Consider the following 18,163-nt stretch of genomic DNA (forward strand, 5'->3'; position numbering starts at 1 on the left):
TATATATGTGTGTGTGTATATGCACATAATATATCAGTACATATTAACAACAACTTTTATGTTGAATATCAATACTGGCAGCCATGTTTGTGTACATCAGTATAGGCACAACCACTATGGCAAGGCACTGTTCATTACCATACATGCAACATTTACTGCTGAGTTTAAACCACGAGCGTCTCATCAGTCGTATGTGACATTGAACACAAGCGCTCACAGACGTCCACACAGCCCTGTGATGCTGGACAGCCCGCTGCCCTCCTGCACGGCACGTGCTTTAGGTAAACACGCCTCATGCAGCGCTGCAAACCGGCTCTCAGCAGGCCGCCCTGCACCTTGTCGCCTCTCTGCAGTTGGCCGGCCGATCAAGGTGGAGAAGAAGGAGAAGCCGAGGGGTGAGGACCTGGACGCCCTCCACCAGCTGTACATGGACGAGCTCAGCAGCTTGTTCGACAAGCACAAAGGCAACTATGGAGTAGACAAGGACGTTCATCTGAACTTTGTCTGACCGTGACCCGAGCAGGCGGGGAATTGAACGGCTATTTATATCTAAAGCTCGGGGTTCAGATAGTTTAACAATTTGATCTGAATTAGCTCTAAGTGGTGGACCTGCCATAACATTCCCAGTGATAATAATGCTTCCTGGTACGTCAGTCAGTGTTGAATTCAGCTAAACTGCAAAGATTGACCGCATTTTCTTTAATTTACATGAAAATGTAATTGTGGTTGAATGATAAAAAAGCACCAAGAATGTTTTTGTTTTTTTTACATTTATTGAATAAATGCTGTTTTTGTATGGCTAATTCATTTGTGTTTATTTCATCTGCTGCTAAATATTCCTAAATCAGTTTTTTAAAAATAAAGTTTTAACGTACAAACATTTGATGTCCGTTTGTGATTCAGATGAATACAATCATTAAAGTATATTGAACCTGTAACTCTTGTTTCCTGCTGTGTAAAACGTGTTTTTAGCCAATTCCCTCGGATTGGAGACACAGTTAAAAGAAAAGGAGATGCCCTTTTAGCCCCACTTTGTTTTGCAGGTATTTAGAGAAGCGGATTAGGCCGTGAATGTTGTGACCCCTTTCAGAACAGATGAAATGGACCGGACTTTGTCAGGACTTCAGCTCCCATGTGGTCCAGGTAATCTCCCAGTGAGACAGAAAAATTCTGGTGATACCTGCTGCTCTCTGTTGTTTGTTGTTTGCTCTCTGGAGCTCACTTTTTGTTGTTATAATTGATTAATTCATTTAAAATGTTTTTTTTCAATGAAAATATGTTTTGCAGACATGCTATATAAGTCACCAAATAAATATAGGTTCATAATATTTAGAGGTGAGTCAATTTACAACCTTTTTGTGGCACTAGAGAAGCCCACCGCCTTCCCACTGAAAAAGAACAAATCATCTTTTTCTGGAGCAAATGTGCTACTTTTACGTTATTTATATCTCTTAAAGGAGCAGTATTATGTAAAAATTATTTGTTTTGAGTCATGTTATGTTATTCCCTCATCAAAAACACACCTGGGGTGTTGCTTTGATTCTTTCATGTGTGTGAAATCCGTTAATCTCCCGTGGCAACCGCTTAGCTGCGCAAAACGCCTGGGTGGACCGAGCGGCGGCTTCAAGGACGAAGCTTCTCCTCAGAGCTGCAGTTTCCAAACTTCTGAGCTCCAACTCACAGAGCAGCCGTCCCTCATGACTCCCCCACCCGGCTCCTTCAGACTAGCCGACAGCAATTAGCATACACTTTGTAAAACTGAGCATCTGCTGAGCTCATTGTAGGAGCTACGTCTCAGTGCAACGCTGGTAAAACGTTGTTAAAGGGTTAATAGAGGAGCGATGTGACGACTTCCTGAAGGCAACATTTCAGAATTACAACACAAAGTCAAATTTGTTTTAAGTCCTATTTGATAAATGCACATATCAAATGTGTAATATACTTCACATGTTTTTATCTGAATATTTTATTACAATTAATGAGAAAATTTTTTTCAAGTGCCTGATGTTTTGGGACCTCAGTCATGTAGCTGGAATAAAGTTTCAAACTAAAACCAAAAAATATAATTAACAAAGTCAAAAGTGTAGATTTGATTTTCTTTTGGGTTAATGAGAGGAGATGTGCTGAGGAGGAGGGTAGAGCCTGTTTCCTCAGACTTTGTGTGTTAACACAGACTGTCTGGGTTTGGGGCTTTGTGCAAGGCCTGTAACTTTCTGAAACAACATAAAAGACATTACGTTGCATCACTATGTGGAGACATTATCCCAGAACAGCAATAACCTCTGATTTGGTAAAAAAAAAAAAGTGCTATTCTCTGGAGTTAATGGGTGCCTCTTTTTCAGAAACTTTCTGAAAAAACTTTAGAATATTAAAAAAAAATGTTTTGAACCTTTTCTGAACCTGTTTTTTTTTTTAATCCACTGTAAGACCTTTAAAAATAGACCAAACATTTAAACAAAATTGTCAAAGTCACCGTCAGTAAACTAAAAAGTGTTCTATATTATCCTCAAACGTTTGCCGTTTCTTTCCCATGATCTTTGTCGCCTAAATGAGAACAAAATTAGTTTTTTTATAAGGTATTGATTTTTTTTTGGTTTAGTACTCTTTCCTTAGTGTCTTTTTTCAAAGTGTTAGACAGCATTAGATTAAATAAAGACATGTGAAGCTACAGCTAACAGCCGGATAGCCTAGCAAATAGCCTGCTACCAGGCTACGTACACTGTGAAACTGCAGTTTGGTCTGAAGTTTCACAGTTTACAGCCACCAAACCTGTTGATTTTATTATTATACGGGAACAATTTGCCTGGATTTATACTGGCATCTCTTACGCCTTACAAACTCAGCTGTTATATTGGTTGCTGTTGTTGTTTTATGTTAACCACATCAAGACTTGACCGTTGTCTTTGGATTTCAGCTTCCAACACCGTCATACTACGTCATATTTACTCTTGAACAATAAAGCAAGCCTATTTTTTTCTTAAGATCTGCACGTACGCTGCCTGAGGCATCTGATCGATAAAAATGATTCCGCGTTTGCTTTAGGCCGTGATAAGGCCATCTGTGAACTTTGGCAGAAACGTGAAATATGAGACAGCAGTTAAGTACTCCGATGTTTCCACATTACACAGATGGCAGAGTGGACAATGCCCCGGTCATTACAACACCGTCTGGGCGCAGCTTCTGTCTGCGTCTGTGCTGCACTTTACAAAACGCTGACTGTGGGGAAAATTTACAGCTGAGATGCGATGCAAGAGATCCAAAACGCCAAGAAATAAGCATCCACTTTGGGAAAACAATGGATTTATGCGTAGAGACGATGCGTGTATTCATACGGCAGACAGCTCAGGAATCTGCTGTGTGGAGAAGCTGGTGACTGATGGCAGGCAGCTCTCAGGTGGGATTGAATGACCCAAGGATAACAACATTATTGACTTATTTTCCAAGACTCCGATCAAAGTGCAAAGGAAATCACTGTTCGTGGAATCGCGCAGTACATCTTATCTTAGCTATTCTCTCTCACAAAAACGACAAAAACAGTTCAGAAATATTTACATTTCAGCTTGGCTTAATTTGGCTTTCAGTTGACATCTGGGACTTAAGATCCAGCAGCATAAATCGGCTGTTTTATTAGAGCTAAATAACACATGAATTTTTATCTGTCTGTGAACTTTGGCTTTCATATGCTTTGGCATTGCTCTGATGATTTCCTAATGAAATGACTGGAGCACTTGATAAGACCCTCGTTAATTCAACAGTGACTCCAAGAGCCCTAATGCCATGCACTTTCAGGACAAAGAAATCCTCACATTTTAAGAAAAACGATGCATTTATTTATTGAGCATGAGTGCAAAAAGAAGATTGCACGGTTAAAATGTTTAATTTTGAGCAGATATAATGTATCAATAATGAATTATGTAAAAATGAGATGAATGAAAATTAAAAAGTGAGACAAAAGCCCCTTAAATTTAACCTCAAAAGTGATGAAATATTCATAAATTCGAACGATGGAGAAATAATCCCATCTGAAATAATTCTAACGTGAAAAGATATTAGACGCTGCACAAGTGCACAGATGCACAGTCACATTCCCGATGTGGCAAGTTGTTTCTCAACACCAGTTTCATGTCAAGGTCAGTTTCATAGATTTCATCCAGAGGCTGTGAATTTTGGCCTGGTCCCATCCTGGTGTCAGTTTGGGGATGAGTTGCATCAGATACAAAGTACAGCAGATTCTTTCGAATGATAACTCGAACTTGATTTTAAATTCTGCTGAGGAAAAAGTCTGATTTAATATATGAAAACAATGTCACCAGTACCTCGTTTTAATTAGACTTTTTGCTGTTTTAATTGATGGTATTCATTTAAAATCGATTTGGTATCATTTGCTATGTCAAACTACTTTAAGGCTAATAAACTATTCTGTCTCACAATCTGTAGATTAAATAGATTTCACAGATTTGGAAACAATCTTTGGTCTTTAAACGCATCGACCAATCAGAGAAGGATGGGTAGTGTAAAGTTACAAAATGTTATAAAGCCATTAAAAAATAGATTCTATTACTAAGAAATGCCATCGCTCTGAGTTCAAAATAAAATCAGACCGTTATGACTGTGAGAAGGACTTTGACGTACAGTGACATGCATTTAAACAATATATCACAGGGAAAAAACAACCCGACTGTTCACTCCTTCTGCTGTGATACTTCAGGATGCTATCTCTTTGAAATAAGTGTTTTCACTTGACTGAAAGTCTTGGAGGAAAAATGGAGAAAAGCAGGTCTTGTCGGTGAAAGGTCAAAGGTGTGTCGGTGTGTTCTGGATGCAAGTCAGAAAACTCAGAAGGGCCAGTGAACACAGCAGTTTATAACTACAACTTTCAATGTGACTATTATTCATGTTGCCATGTTGGATAGGGAACTCTGGAAATGTAGACATTTAATGTTTTTTTTGTTATTATTATTATTTTATTGTTAAAAATAACAAAAACAGGGAATAAAACTTGACCTGTAATATATATTAATGGTTGCACCCACATATACTGCTGAGCTCAGGAACCATACAGATGTGTGTAGATTATCAGGGTCAATTGCATAATTGAAGATTGTAGAATCACTGGCGTCGTCATTTGTTTGTAACACAGTGAACAAAATGTGCTGGAGTGTTTTAGAGCATATTAACTTATTTATATCTTCGCAGGGTTTTTTTCTGTTTTTTTTTGCGTTTCTTAGTTTGGCTTTTCTCTTTGTAATATGAACCCTGGCTGTTGCGTCCGGAATAAAAATCGATTAATTGATATTTTAGTGGATAGTCCTCAACGCAGCTGTCCTTGGTTCGATTCCCCTTCTCTCCTTCCCATTTCCTGTCCATTTAGTGCTCAACATGGGTCACTAGAGCCTAAAGAAAATCTTGAAAAAAGAAACAAAGTTTAGATTTCTACTAATTTTTTTTTCATTTGTGGTTTCTAATAAAGAAAACAAAACTTATCAGGACTCTAGCGCATGGTAAGAACTCCCCTCCACCTGATGTAGAGGTGGAGGCCGGACTGTTTTCACCAGCAGCTGAGCTGACCCACGTGACCGCCCTTAAACACACGCATAAATACACGCAGACTGCTCGTCTCGCGGCCACTGCTTTAACAAGTTTTGCCACGCGCGGCACCGCGTTTTCCCCCGCACCTCGAGGACGCTCTCACTCAGACTCACCCGCAAAAAAGCCTCTGTTATCCGAATAAATAAATGCCCGCTCGGCTCTTCAGTCAGCTGCCGCTGGACGCAGTGATGTCAGAGGAGCTGTAGACTCGGAGCGACAGCCAGCAAACTCCTCACGGTTAGTTGTTCTGAAACAAGTCAACCACAGAGACGTCTGGGCCATGAAGACGATCCTTGCTGCCTATTCTGGAGTCCTGAAGGGTGAGACTTGGTTTTTATTTGATTTTGATGCGAAAGTAGTGCTCAAAGAGATCAGACATGGTCCAATTAGGATTATTTATTTTTTTTCAGGATAAAGACACGAACGTTTATTCACAAATTCTTAATTTTGGAAGGTAAATGTGCTGAAACGTTTTACGAAGATGCTGCATTTTTGGTATATTTATGATGAGACTGTCAGTTGTGCAGTTTTGGAGGGTTTGATTTGTATTCTCTAACTTTCATGCATTCATAGTTTTTTTTTTTCCTTTTTTCTTTTAAAGACTAGTCTTTGGCAGCAGCTGAATGTACATTTCAAAGATCAAAAATGAGCTGATTGTTTTAAAAAAAAAGTAATTGTTGCCCTAAATGTTTATCGTGTCACCCAAAGTTAAACATTACTCAAGTCAAATAAAGACCTCTGTTCAGTGTTGCTTTGCTGTATTTGAGTTTAGTTAATTAAAATTTTTCATAAAGTGGCATAGAAAATGTGAATAATAATAAAAAACGAGCGTTTCACTCACTCTGCTCTTGCTATTTTTTTTTCCTTCATGCTTTATCGCTCCTTGTAGTTTTCCAGCACTAATTTCAAAGCAGCGTTTTCTAGAAATGGAGTGATGGGTGGTGCCCCTTTGTTTCAATGCCATCGTGAACCTTGTTCTTTTTTTGGCAGCTGGAAATCCTTCTAAAATCCCAAATTTGACATTTTGTAAGTGGGAGGGAATGTCTATAATCCTTTGTTCAGCCAGTTAACTGCTCGTGTGCAGCAACAGGTGGGGGAGGAAACTCCCTAAACCCTTTCTCTGGCATCTCCGTAGAAGAACGTTCAAACATAAAAAAGAAAGTGAGCACCGAAGAAGTTAAAATTGTCCCAGAAATGATACTGTCATTTTGAGTCGAACTAACATAAAAATAGCATGCAGTAGCATGATGATGCTAATTTTACCGCTCAAACACTAATAGACTTGAATTTTGTACAGAATACAATAAAACGCAGCAAACAAAAAATGATTAATAAAACAGAAACACCCAAAACCATAAATAAAATGAATGATCAAAAAAGTACTAATCATCAGACTGGAAATGATTGATCTCTTTTTAAAGTATCATGCGATTATTTGATTAATTGGTTATTGCAACAAGCTCCACCACAGCTTCTGTTACTCGCCATCATATGGGCTGAAACTGCTTTGAAATTTTACAGATCTTTAAAGCACATGTTTTACTTGTACCTTGAACAACCACAATGTACCACAGCTGCATCTAAACTGTGTTATCAAAACTGAATATATGGGCACATATAAATATGAAAGGTCAGACATTCACGGTGCTGTAAAAAGATGTCGGTTTGAAGAATGACCAGTGCATTCAAGGGACTTAGTAAAAATCTCCACCTTCTTCTAGGCTCTGCACCACGTCGGGTACAGGGCGGGACGCTCACACACAGATGTAAACCCACGTCTTGCTCATCAGCAGTAAGATCCCCATAACAAAGAGTTGCACCTCTGCAGCTTCACCTTTTTTTTTTTCTTTTTTTTTTCCAGATATCTCCTTAGCAAAGCTTTCAGGACAGAAACATAAATAGATTTCCACTCCAAACACTAGAGCCAAAATATAGATTTTCCCCATTTTCTCTATGATTATGTTCATAAAACCGTGTGTGTGCAGTCTGATCTATTTGTACAGTTATTAACTATTTATTTACATACCCCACCACCTCATAAACACTGGAACAACAGCATGATGAAGCTCCTGATGTTCCGTTACGGCTTTTTGGTTTCTGTAGACAAACGGCAAATTTGTCCTCTTTTGCGTACTCCTTTGAACACTTTCTGAGGAGATCCCTCCCCGTACAAATGGAAGTGCAGCTCTGATGCACATTGAACCAGTGGGAGTCTTAAGTAGCTGCAGCATCCTAGTTTACAGGTATTTAGTAACTGTGAATCCTGGAGGGAGGTTATTTTCAGCATCCCTAGATGGGATTAGATGGCAGCGTGTTCCTGGTTCTCTTCCTCCATTGGCTCTCAGCGTGACGAGCTTTAGTAGCCGTTAATGTGGTCACATTGTCATCAGTTCTCACATGCCCAGTAGCTGGTGACTTCGACGTTCTGGAACAGCCGGTAAAAAGAGTTGGTGGTGAGCATTCGAAGGCAGCGGTCCTTTCAAATGAAACGACTGGACGCTGCCTTTTTTGGGAAATCATTAACTCTTTGTTTAGTTTCATGTCCTGCTTGGACTCGGTTGAACTTGGATTGATGTCGACCTCTTCTTGCACGCGTTGTGTCCACCCAGGCACCGGCTCCAGCATCCTCTCCTCCCTTCAGGATCTTCCGTTGGCGCTGTGGCCCTGCAGCTCCAGGATGGAAAAGCATCTGCAGGTCATCTCTGTGCTGCAGTTTGTCGTCTCCTTCTTAGCCATGGGTGAGTGTGTGTGTGTGTGTGTGTGTGTGTGTGTGTGTGTGTGTGTGTGTGTGTGTGTGTGTGTGTGTGTGTGTGTTAGCTCATTGGTCTCAGCTTAAGGTCTGGTAACTTCAAGCCCCTCTGCGTCTAGGTATCGCCTGCACGCTGCTGTTGATCTACATGTTCTGCACCGATTGCTGGCTGATTGCCGCCCTTTACACCGCCTGGCTCATCGTTGACTGGAACACCCCGAAACGAGGTTAGAAAACAAGCGCACACACGAGAGGATGGCGAAACCGGCTACTTCTGCGTCGCACATAGCGAACGTACGTGAGGGCGTGCAGGAACGTCGCTGGGTTGTCATCACAGAGTTAGTACAGTGACTAACTCTGTGTTTTCACGGCGTTGGGTAAGCTCTTTTGCAACGATGGGCGGAAACAAGGAGTGCATTGTGCATCGACTGGTTCCCCTCACAAAATCGTCAGGAAACGGTACACTTTGGTAGGCTATTAGAGTCGATACCAATCCATCGACTCTCTTGGTTTCCTGTTTGCTTGCGTTTATAAAAAGAATACATTTTGTACTGTCCTTTATAAGTCTGTGATGCTGCAAAGCACAATTCTCACCAGAAATCTAACAAAATAAAGGCATTTTTGTCTCTGAAGGACAAGAAAAACAGCCCTCTGCAGTTCTTCATTTTATATTGCAACTCTTTATTCACTCTGTTCTCAATTAGTTCAACAATGTTTTTCAGCCTGCAGCCTCCAAATAGTCAACCGCAGAGAAGAAAAGTAACATTCGGCTTAATTTTTCTTTTCTCTTTGGCTCTGGTTAATCAATTAATCAGTTAAACAATAAATACAAATGAGCTTGATAATTTCTACTTTCAGAGCTATACTTTATTGAGGGCAGTTTTGTTTACAGAGACATCATAATCCATTTTATTTATTTTTCTCGGTTGTCCTATTTTGCATATTTAAAATGTCTTCTGCTTCCAGTGTTACAATTTTTTTTTGTTTTTTTTTGTTGCAAAATTGAAGTTTATTAGTTATTCAGAGGGCAGACTTGCATCGTTATGCCATTAACACTATATTACTTTTACAGGGTCTCAAATCAATATTATCATACATTACAATTTTACAGTTTATTGTCCAGTAAAATTTAAGCCCATTTCTGAGATGCTGTTTTTATCTAATGTAAAATATCCCTATATATATATATATATATATACTAATATATATATACTAATATATATATATATATATTTTTAAAAAAAGCGATTTAATAAAGTAAGCCATTTTTGATACATTTACAAGTGAAAGTAAGTTTGTTGGCATCTCTTGTGTAATAAGAAAGAAAGAAAATAAAAGCAGTAAAAAGGCCTTAAAGTATGGCAACGTGAGGCTTGTGCAAGGATGTTAAAACCCCATATAAAATGGTAATTCCAGCAAATACAAATATAATTTAAGTGTTTTGAATATTGCTGGTCTTCATTTCTTTCATGTTTTAGTGAAGTCTCGTTTTTCTCTCCAGGTGGCAGGAGGTCATCCTGGGTGAGGAACTGGACAGTATGGACGTATTTCCGAGACTACTTCCCCGTCAGGGTAATTACGTCAAAAGTCCAGTGAACCGTTGCTAATTTAAGCTGCTGCAAGACTTTAAACATCAGGAGACAATGCAATCAAAAGAGAACTAAATCGTTGAAACTTTATTTGTTCTGACATTGCGGACAGAGTCTCCGCCGTACGACTTCAGCAGCTGTGTGCATGTCTGCCATTATCCTACAGATAAGGCTTATCGGTCGTCTGCTGCAGTGGTGTCCCTTGTCCCGTCGTGTTAATGGAGGGTGTGTGTTGGCTTGGAGTTTGAGCCTTTGTTCTGCTTGATAGTGCTGTTGTTTCTGACCAGAGCAGGGTGTGTGATCACACTAGCACGAAAACACCTTCACGCTGGCAGCATGCACAGGGTGGTACAGTAGCTGCCACTGGTCGGGTCAAAGGTGAAGACTGGTGCGCGTTTAAACAGATCAGATGTTTACAGTCAGCTGTCGATGGGCTTTCTCTGAATCATCAGCTGCTGAAGCTGAAGAATGACGGTTAATGTGATGATTCAATTGTGGAGATGGAAAACTGCACTTTTAGTTTCTGGTTTACTGTATCAGATGTAAGATTATGTTTTAATCTTAAAATTAATCGACGATTTTTTTTGCGGATCTTGATCTGAAAGATTTCAGATAATTTCCCTCTTTCAAGAATTTGTGGGGGACTGCCTGAGTAAGTCGAACCGGATCAGAGTCCTTAAAAGTTCATTGAGCTTAAGAAGATCAGAGGACGTTATAATTTATAATTGATCATAATTTAATAGTATGTGAGTTCTTCTGAAAAATGAGACTGAAGAAATATCGATTATTGTCACGAAGGAAGAAGACAGTAGAAGACGTTCTCAAACGTAGGAGATGCAGTCAGAGGATTTGATGTGGGGATCGCTAAAGCAGCAGCCTAAACAAAAAGATTTATTTAAGAATAAAAAAAAACCCTTTTTGAATAAATTAAAGAATGCAATTTGACAAACAAAAGCCTAGTTTTTGGTTGCATTAATGCGAGGGAGCTGAACTTTGTGGATCGTATTGATTTGTGCTGTTTGTCCTCTGCAGCCACTCGTCTTTGCCCGTTTCAGATCCAGCGGGCATCCCTCATGTTTGTCTTGCGATAGAAATATCAATATGACCGCAAGTTGCGCATGAGTCAAAAAAAAAAAAACCAGCTATGTGCCGAGGAATCAATTAGCTGAAGAGCAAGCAAGCTTTATCCATTGTGATTAAGCGGCTGTTATTTATGAGCTGGAGGCTAAAAAGTCAAAGTCTGAGGATGTGATTGTGTGGAAGTGGGATTCCACTCAATCTTCCTCTTCCTGTCCAGGATATATCGACTCACGGCACTACATTAACAATTTTAAACACAGTCGCCTTTTCCTAATGAAACCTTAAGATTTGTCTTGCTACGATGGAGGGATCCGTGTACTCTGCACAGCTGCTCAGGCACCTTCTAGCAGCGTTGTTCACATTTACAGCTTGAGGATTAATTAAAGATCTTGAAATGGTTCAGAAAGTTAAAAGTCCAGAGTTTCCCGTCTGAGCTGGTGCATGTCATGTGCACTGGGTCAGTAATTTTATGACCGCGTTTGAGGAGGGAGAGGAGAACTCTGTCTGGTTTGAGCTGATAACGATGTCCTAGTTGTAGTAAAACCCTGGCAGAGTTCCCAGATCCTCAGTAAAGACAATTTCTAAAAACAATAACGGATCAGTTGGTGTCGTTTTGTTGTCTAATGCCTTCCAGCACATAAAATAACAAAAAAAAGCTGATTCAGGACCGCGCAGCATTCTCGGAGATGTAGGCAGAAGAAAAGCCTTTAGCTGTTCAACTTCTCATGACAAGCTAGACGAGGTGGGTGGCATCAACTGACTCACTCATTCTTGGTTACCTAGCAACAACCTGTTGAGTAACAGCAGCGGTTTCAGATTTTGCCACCGTTGAGCCTCATAACTGCTTAAAAATAAACGACAACGGTGTGGAGTGAGAACTGTGGTAAAACAGGAAATGTCATACCACCAGTTTGGCAGCATTTCAGATATTTAAAACAAAAAAACTAATCAATAATTATCGACAGTCATCAATGTTGACTAATATGAAACTCAGCCGTGTCCTCCAGCCCTTTGTAAACTGTAGTTCTTCATAGTTTGCCCTTTGTTTTAAGCCTCCCCTCTGTATTGAGCTCCAACATGACCATGGTTGTTAAACCTTCATACAGAGGTGTGGCAACCAGCCTCATTTTTCCCTTTGTCTTGCAGCTCATTAAAACCCATGATCTGCTCCCGAACCGGAATTACATATTGGGCTACCACCCTCATGGTATCTTCTGCTTTGGTGCTTTCTGCAACTTTGGTACGGAGGCGACGGGATTCTCCAAGAAATTTCCCGGGATCAAGCCATCCCTGGCGACGCTGGCGGGAAACTTCCGCTTGCCTGTCCTTCGAGACTACCTGATGTCTGGGGGTGAGTCGCCGGGGCCGTGTTTGACGATGCTGATAAGCGTATTTGTCCGAGAGCTGACCCTCGTCCTGTTGTCCAGCTTTAACTGTCTCTGTTTACTTCGATCTGCTGATTTTACTGATTTTTATAGAGCTCAAAGAGCTCTGAGGGGGCTCTTTGTTCTATTGGCGTTATCTTTGCTCATCGATGCCTTCGAGACACTTGGGTTACTTCAGGGCGTTGGGCATGTTGCTTTGATGGAAAGGGATCTCCCACAGTTCTGTTTTTGCACATCTTTAAAGTAAACCCTCTTTTCCATGTCAACACATGATAAAAATGATCTGATGTTTCCTCATCTCTTCCCCATTGCAGGCATCTGCCCAGTGAACAGGCACTCCATAGACTACCTGCTCTCGTGCAACGGGACGGGGAACGCTGTGGTCATCGTTGTCGGAGGAGCAGCAGAGTCTCTGCACTGTGTGCCCGGCGTAAATTCAGTCACCCTGAAGAACCGCAAGGGCTTTGTAAAGCTGGCCCTGCGAAAAGGGTGAGCGTCCGCCGTATTACCGGGACACGGACACACCCACTCACCCACACCAACTTCAAGGTCTCAAAATACGAGCCTCGGCCAAATCCGTTATGAAAATGTCTCTGCTGTGAACCACAGGACTGGATAAATCCGGGATGATTAACCTTAGAAAGGCCCAGAGAGGGAGAGAGCTGCTCCCAAATCTTTTATGAATGTGCCATGCTGTGTTGAGCACCACGTGGCATGGACTACCATTTCTGAAAGGTCAAACTGAGTTAACCGGTCCTGACCTGCGCTCGGCAATACATTAAGCGCCATTATTAACCGCACGGCTAAGTCATCTTGGTTTGTATCTCTAGCCCAAACATGGCAGGATTATCATATCACTGGGTTCACCTTTTTCTAAGAAGCTTAGAAGTTGCTGGAAAAAGACATGCAGTTATGAAGACCTCCATTCATAACAACTAGGTTAGCATTGCAACCCACATAAGCCAGGAGCGTTGAGTTCAGGGCGTTATAAATATGGGGGGAAACTAGCTTGAGGACGATGTTCTTGTAAAAATAATAAAAACGTTGCCTCGGATAAAATGAGAAGGTTTAATCCTGAAAGTTTCCCTTTCGTGCAATCGCCTTGCATAATTCTTATGCCTCACAAGGACAAAAACTCAAGTGTTTCCCCAGAACGGACTCCTGGTGCCAATGGTGTTCTTGTGCAACCTAAACTGACTTAAGGCAACTAGTAAGCTGTAAACAAAAGTATAACACACCTTCTTTTAAATGTGTTTCTTTTGGTGGTTGTTGTCAAATAAAAGCAGGTGGCTTGGTTAAGTCGAGACGTGTTAAAATTCACACGTTTGCCACGTCTTCCACTGAGCCATCTGGCGTGATGATTGTTGTTGGTGCCAGGTCATTTTCTGATAGAATGGTTGTATAACGATAAAAGCATAAATGCTAATAATGTAGGCTCTAAAACTAACTGGATGGTTGGGTACAACAGATGGCGATCGGTGAGAAGGAAATGTTTATTAAAGGAATATCTAAATCAGCATCCCCTAGACACCGCTCGAGGCTAAATATTTCTTTCGTTCCTCTCTTTTTGTGGTCTCCGATTCGACTTCAAGAAACGGTCGAGTTACAACACTTTCTTTGTGATCGCTTAGGTCCGACCTGGTTCCTGTGTACTCGTTTGGGGAGAACGACGCCTACAAGCAGGTGATCTTTGAGGAGGGGACCTGCTGGAGAGCTCTGCAGAAAAGGCTACAGAAGATCTTGGGCTTTGCCCCGTGCCTTTTCTACGGCAGCGCCTGGGGCATCGTGCCCTTCTGCAATCCCATCACCACCATAGGCAAGTTTGTCTGCTATGCATGTCAGATGCACTGATTTGCAAAGTTATTCCCACCACCTTGAACTTTTTCATTTTTTTATCACATTGCGGCTACAAACATTGGCTATTATTAAACCATGTACTGGTCTATTGACCAGTACATGGTTTTCAAAAGTTTTACGACAAAATTTTTAATTTTTTGGTGCCCCATGGAATGTTTAGTTCCTATAATATATTCCAGTTCACCTACGTAAAGGGTGAGTTGCATAAATATTTTGAGATTTTTATGAACATAAACAATACCCAAGTATTTGAAAATAATGTTATAGTACTTTTTTTATTTATTTATTTTTTTAGAACAACATGGGGCAACTGGCCAGGGTACATATTAAATCTACTATAGATCGGTTCATACCTGCTGATGTATAGGACTATCTGTTCATTAGGTAGTGGATGGGGCACCAAAACTGGCTTCAGCCCAGAGGCCCACATACTTGAAAATCCAGCTCTGGATAAGCGTTGCTGTACTGTTAAAACTAGAATTTCCACACCACTCAACTTTTTTTAGACCCTCTTCAAGATTTCCTTAACACTTTCTTTCCTTCTTGTTACAGTCGGGGAGCCGATCACAGTGCCTAAAATTGAGGACCCAACAGAGGAGATGGTGGACCTGTACCATGGAATGTATGTCAGGTCTCTCCGGTGCCTTTTTGACAAGTATAAGACCCGCTTCGGTCTGAAAGAGAGCGACATCCTGCACATCCAGTGAGAGGACGAGGAGGTTCCTGCTGAACTTCCCTCCTTGCTCTGCCTCAGCGGTCTGGTTTATGTCTGGACAGTGAAACCGTACGCATGTCGACATCTGGTGGAAAACAAACAAAAACAGTTTTCACACTTGCACAGCTTGAGCTTAGGAAAATAAGTCTGGTTTCAAGAACAGTGGCCTCACTGCAGAACTTTTTTTTTTTTTGGTCAAAGTTACACCAAATACCACATCAAAAGCTGTGCCTTTTTTTGGAGAAAATTTCTGATGTGCACCGTCTCATCGGTGCAGAGGGGGGTAACCTCCACTAGATGGAGCTGTAAAGTAATCTGGAAAACCTGCCAGCATCTTCCATTACCTGTGCATTCATATACTACTCCTTGTACACTTTAGAACCACATAACATGCTAAATGCACATACAATGCAAGTGGAAAGCACCACTTTAATAATGAGTCAACAAGCCCAAATGTTAATTTAGCTAAAGATGTGTTTTTTCCTGTCAACCCCTTCGAACGCAGTGATTAGATGTACACAGAAAGTGTACATTTTCTACAGGCTGGATCGACATGGTTGATGGACAGCACACATTTGCCTGTAATTGTTATTGCCATAAAGTATTAATTGTATTCAGCTGAAGGGATAAAAGCCTGTTTGACCTATCCTTTCAAGAATATTTCTCATGCACTTTTTTTTTTTTTTTTTTTTTGATTATCAATTATGCTCTGGAGATTGTCTTCGAAAAATTGCCTTTGATAATCAGATTCTCCTCGGGAAGTGACCCTCCTGCTGCTTTGCTTTTATGTTCTCCTTTCTCTCATTCCAGGTTTTGATTCGGGAAAGGTGGCACTCATCTATGCAATGAAAACTGAAATTTTTCTGTCCTGAATTTTTTTGTTGTTGTTTTTTTTTTAAGTTTAGAGCAGCAGTGACAAGGTTGGGGTCAGTTAGAGAACTGAATGCCTGACACCTGATGGTTCCAGTATGTTGTGTGTCATTGCAGAACTGTAGCTTAGGTGTGATCAGTGAAAATAAGTAAGTTGATATTAACTTGATTCTTGGTACATCTTTGAGTTTGGTACTTATTTGAAGTGAGGTTCTGTTAAAACTTTCCAAGGAGTCACTAACTTACCTGAAATAATTTTTTTTTTTTTTTTTTTTTTTGGTACATCCTTTAGTGTATTTGTTGATCTTGCAGACCAATACCAAAGCATACTTTTGTCTTAAAAGAACTTCAGTCTTAAAAATACGCCAACTTTATTTCCATGAACCTTTAAACCATTTGTCATGTTTGCTTTAAAGCGTTATTTACTTTGAAGTAGATGATTACTTACACAGGAAATGGAGGCTGTGCCACCAACGATTGTCCTGTGTGCAGCATTTGACCTGCTTAATTCACAGTAACGAAGATCACTGATGGCACTCTGCTTCCTACCTGAATTTCCTGTGTAAATAAAAATCAGACATGGTGTACATAGTTGCCCAATGCAAGCATAACGATGGTCCAAAGGGACATTAAACTGCGTTCAAGGAAATTGCTGCTTTCTTTTGAGGTAGGTAGGAGTTGATGTAAGTTGATTTTGCCCCTCGCTAGCTAGTTGTTAGCTTTAGCATTGACAGCTAATCTGGATTTGTGCAAAAAAGTTTTGCGGATGAGATTGATTTCTTACAACCTTCGAACACAACCTTACTTCAAATATGGAACTATCCCTTTAAGCTACTTGGTACTTGCAGGCATTGGGCTATCCCCTTCCTCGACAGAACAGGGAATCATCTGATTCAGTAAGGCTGCTTCTTGTGAATGATGGTGGTCGATAAGCTTGAAGAGCAATTTCCTCTTGTCTCAACACTGTGACTTCCTTTAGAGTAGTGAAATCCTTGTGATAAATCTCAGAGCAATAAAAAAAACGAGATGCCTTTGTGATGGACATCATCTGTCTTCCATTATTTAAATAAAATTTTTGTATATTTTGAAGAGACTTGGTTGTCCTTGCCTTTTTTTCAAAAACATTTTCTTCCTGTTTCAGTTGCACCGTTGAACATCCTGTACGTAACCGAGACTCTGACATTTTGGATAATTAGAACATCCCATTGACATGTCAAATGTTCCTCAATGAGAAGGAACCAACACTGGTTGCACAGAATCTACATGCCTTGGTGCAAAAGTATTTATACCATTTCAACTTTTCAATATTTGGTCACATCACAGCTACAAACTTCAGTGTATAAAGATTTCAGCCTTTAGTTGTGCAAGGCTGATGGAGATGTCACCAGAAGGCTTGCAGCTGTAATGGCAGTAAAGAGTGCTTTTTAAAATGATTTTTTTTATAGCAATTTGTGTGAGAAATCAAATACAATAAATTATGTTACATTTTGTGGTTGCAACAATACCCAAGTGTGAAAAAGATGAATAGAAATAACCTTTGGGCAAAAGTACAGATGTTTAAATCCCAGCATTTTTTTTGGCAAAAAGTACTTAATTTCTGTTTTACCACCAAAAACAAGTCTGTTTTCATATGCATGCTTACAGAAACAAATCGGAATCAGAATTCCTTTATTGCCATTGTGCAAGAATACACAACAAAATAAAATAAAACAAAAAAATTAATAGGTCAGCTAAAATCCATATAATACGAAGTCCTTTGCTTGTAAAAAGATGCAATGTGGTGGTGTCGCCCCCTGGTGGTTGTTTGGTATAATGTATGTGACTTCCTAGAGTATTTTTGACTTTCTTATTTACATGTTAATGCTAACTACACTTTTTTTAGTGTAACATTTAACAGAAAAAATAACATAGTATAAAATTGTATAAAATATAACATTGTATATTCAGCCTTTTTACTGTAAAACTAGAACTTTTAATTTTTTTTTAATTTAATATCTTTCAGATAAAACTGATTTTATTGTACGTTCTTTATATCCTCAATTCCATCATGGTTGTAATTATCTAAAGAATACTGAAAATATGTAAAAACTTTACGTTTCTGGTAGTCTTTTATATTTCACATAAAAGACTACCAGTCACTGATAGAACAGTGACTTTCTATCAGAAAGTCACTGTTCGATTTCAGTGACTTTCTGATAGAAAAACTATGAAGCCCAGCGTTTTTCTGTCACCTGCATGTCACGCTGCTCATACAACTTCCTCATATTTCGCAGATTTGACAGATTTCCACCGACGTTAGGCCCTTCCTGGTTGACAAACAGCTCTTTCA

General features: G+C 40.0%; 2 protein-coding genes across 2 annotated transcripts in view; both read left to right on the forward strand.

Annotated features, from left to right (window-relative positions):
- mogat2 (monoacylglycerol O-acyltransferase 2) overlaps positions 1 to 836 on the forward strand; it is a 17,199-nt gene extending 16,363 nt beyond the window's left edge. The window contains exon 6 of the mRNA XM_008428243.2: positions 354 to 836. Coding sequence (XP_008426465.1) covers positions 354 to 508 — 155 coding nt within the window. The 3' untranslated portion in view covers positions 509 to 836. The remainder of the gene's footprint in view (positions 1 to 353) is intronic.
- Positions 837 to 5,611: 4,775 nt separating this feature from the next.
- Positions 5,612 to 16,927, forward strand: dgat2 (diacylglycerol O-acyltransferase 2). Its single transcript, XM_008428244.1, has 8 exons — positions 5,612 to 5,909; positions 8,199 to 8,327; positions 8,458 to 8,565; positions 9,840 to 9,910; positions 12,154 to 12,358; positions 12,707 to 12,881; positions 14,024 to 14,208; positions 14,802 to 16,927. Exons 1-8 carry the CDS (start codon positions 5,870 to 5,872, stop codon positions 14,954 to 14,956), a joined length of 1,068 nt encoding a protein of 355 aa, XP_008426466.1. The 5' UTR covers positions 5,612 to 5,869; the 3' UTR covers positions 14,957 to 16,927.
- Positions 16,928 to 18,163: the final 1,236 nt, after the last annotated feature.

This window comes from Poecilia reticulata, linkage group LG14, assembly GCF_000633615.1.
Source record: "Poecilia reticulata strain Guanapo linkage group LG14, Guppy_female_1.0+MT, whole genome shotgun sequence".
Taxonomy (NCBI): Eukaryota; Metazoa; Chordata; class Actinopteri; order Cyprinodontiformes; family Poeciliidae; genus Poecilia; species Poecilia reticulata.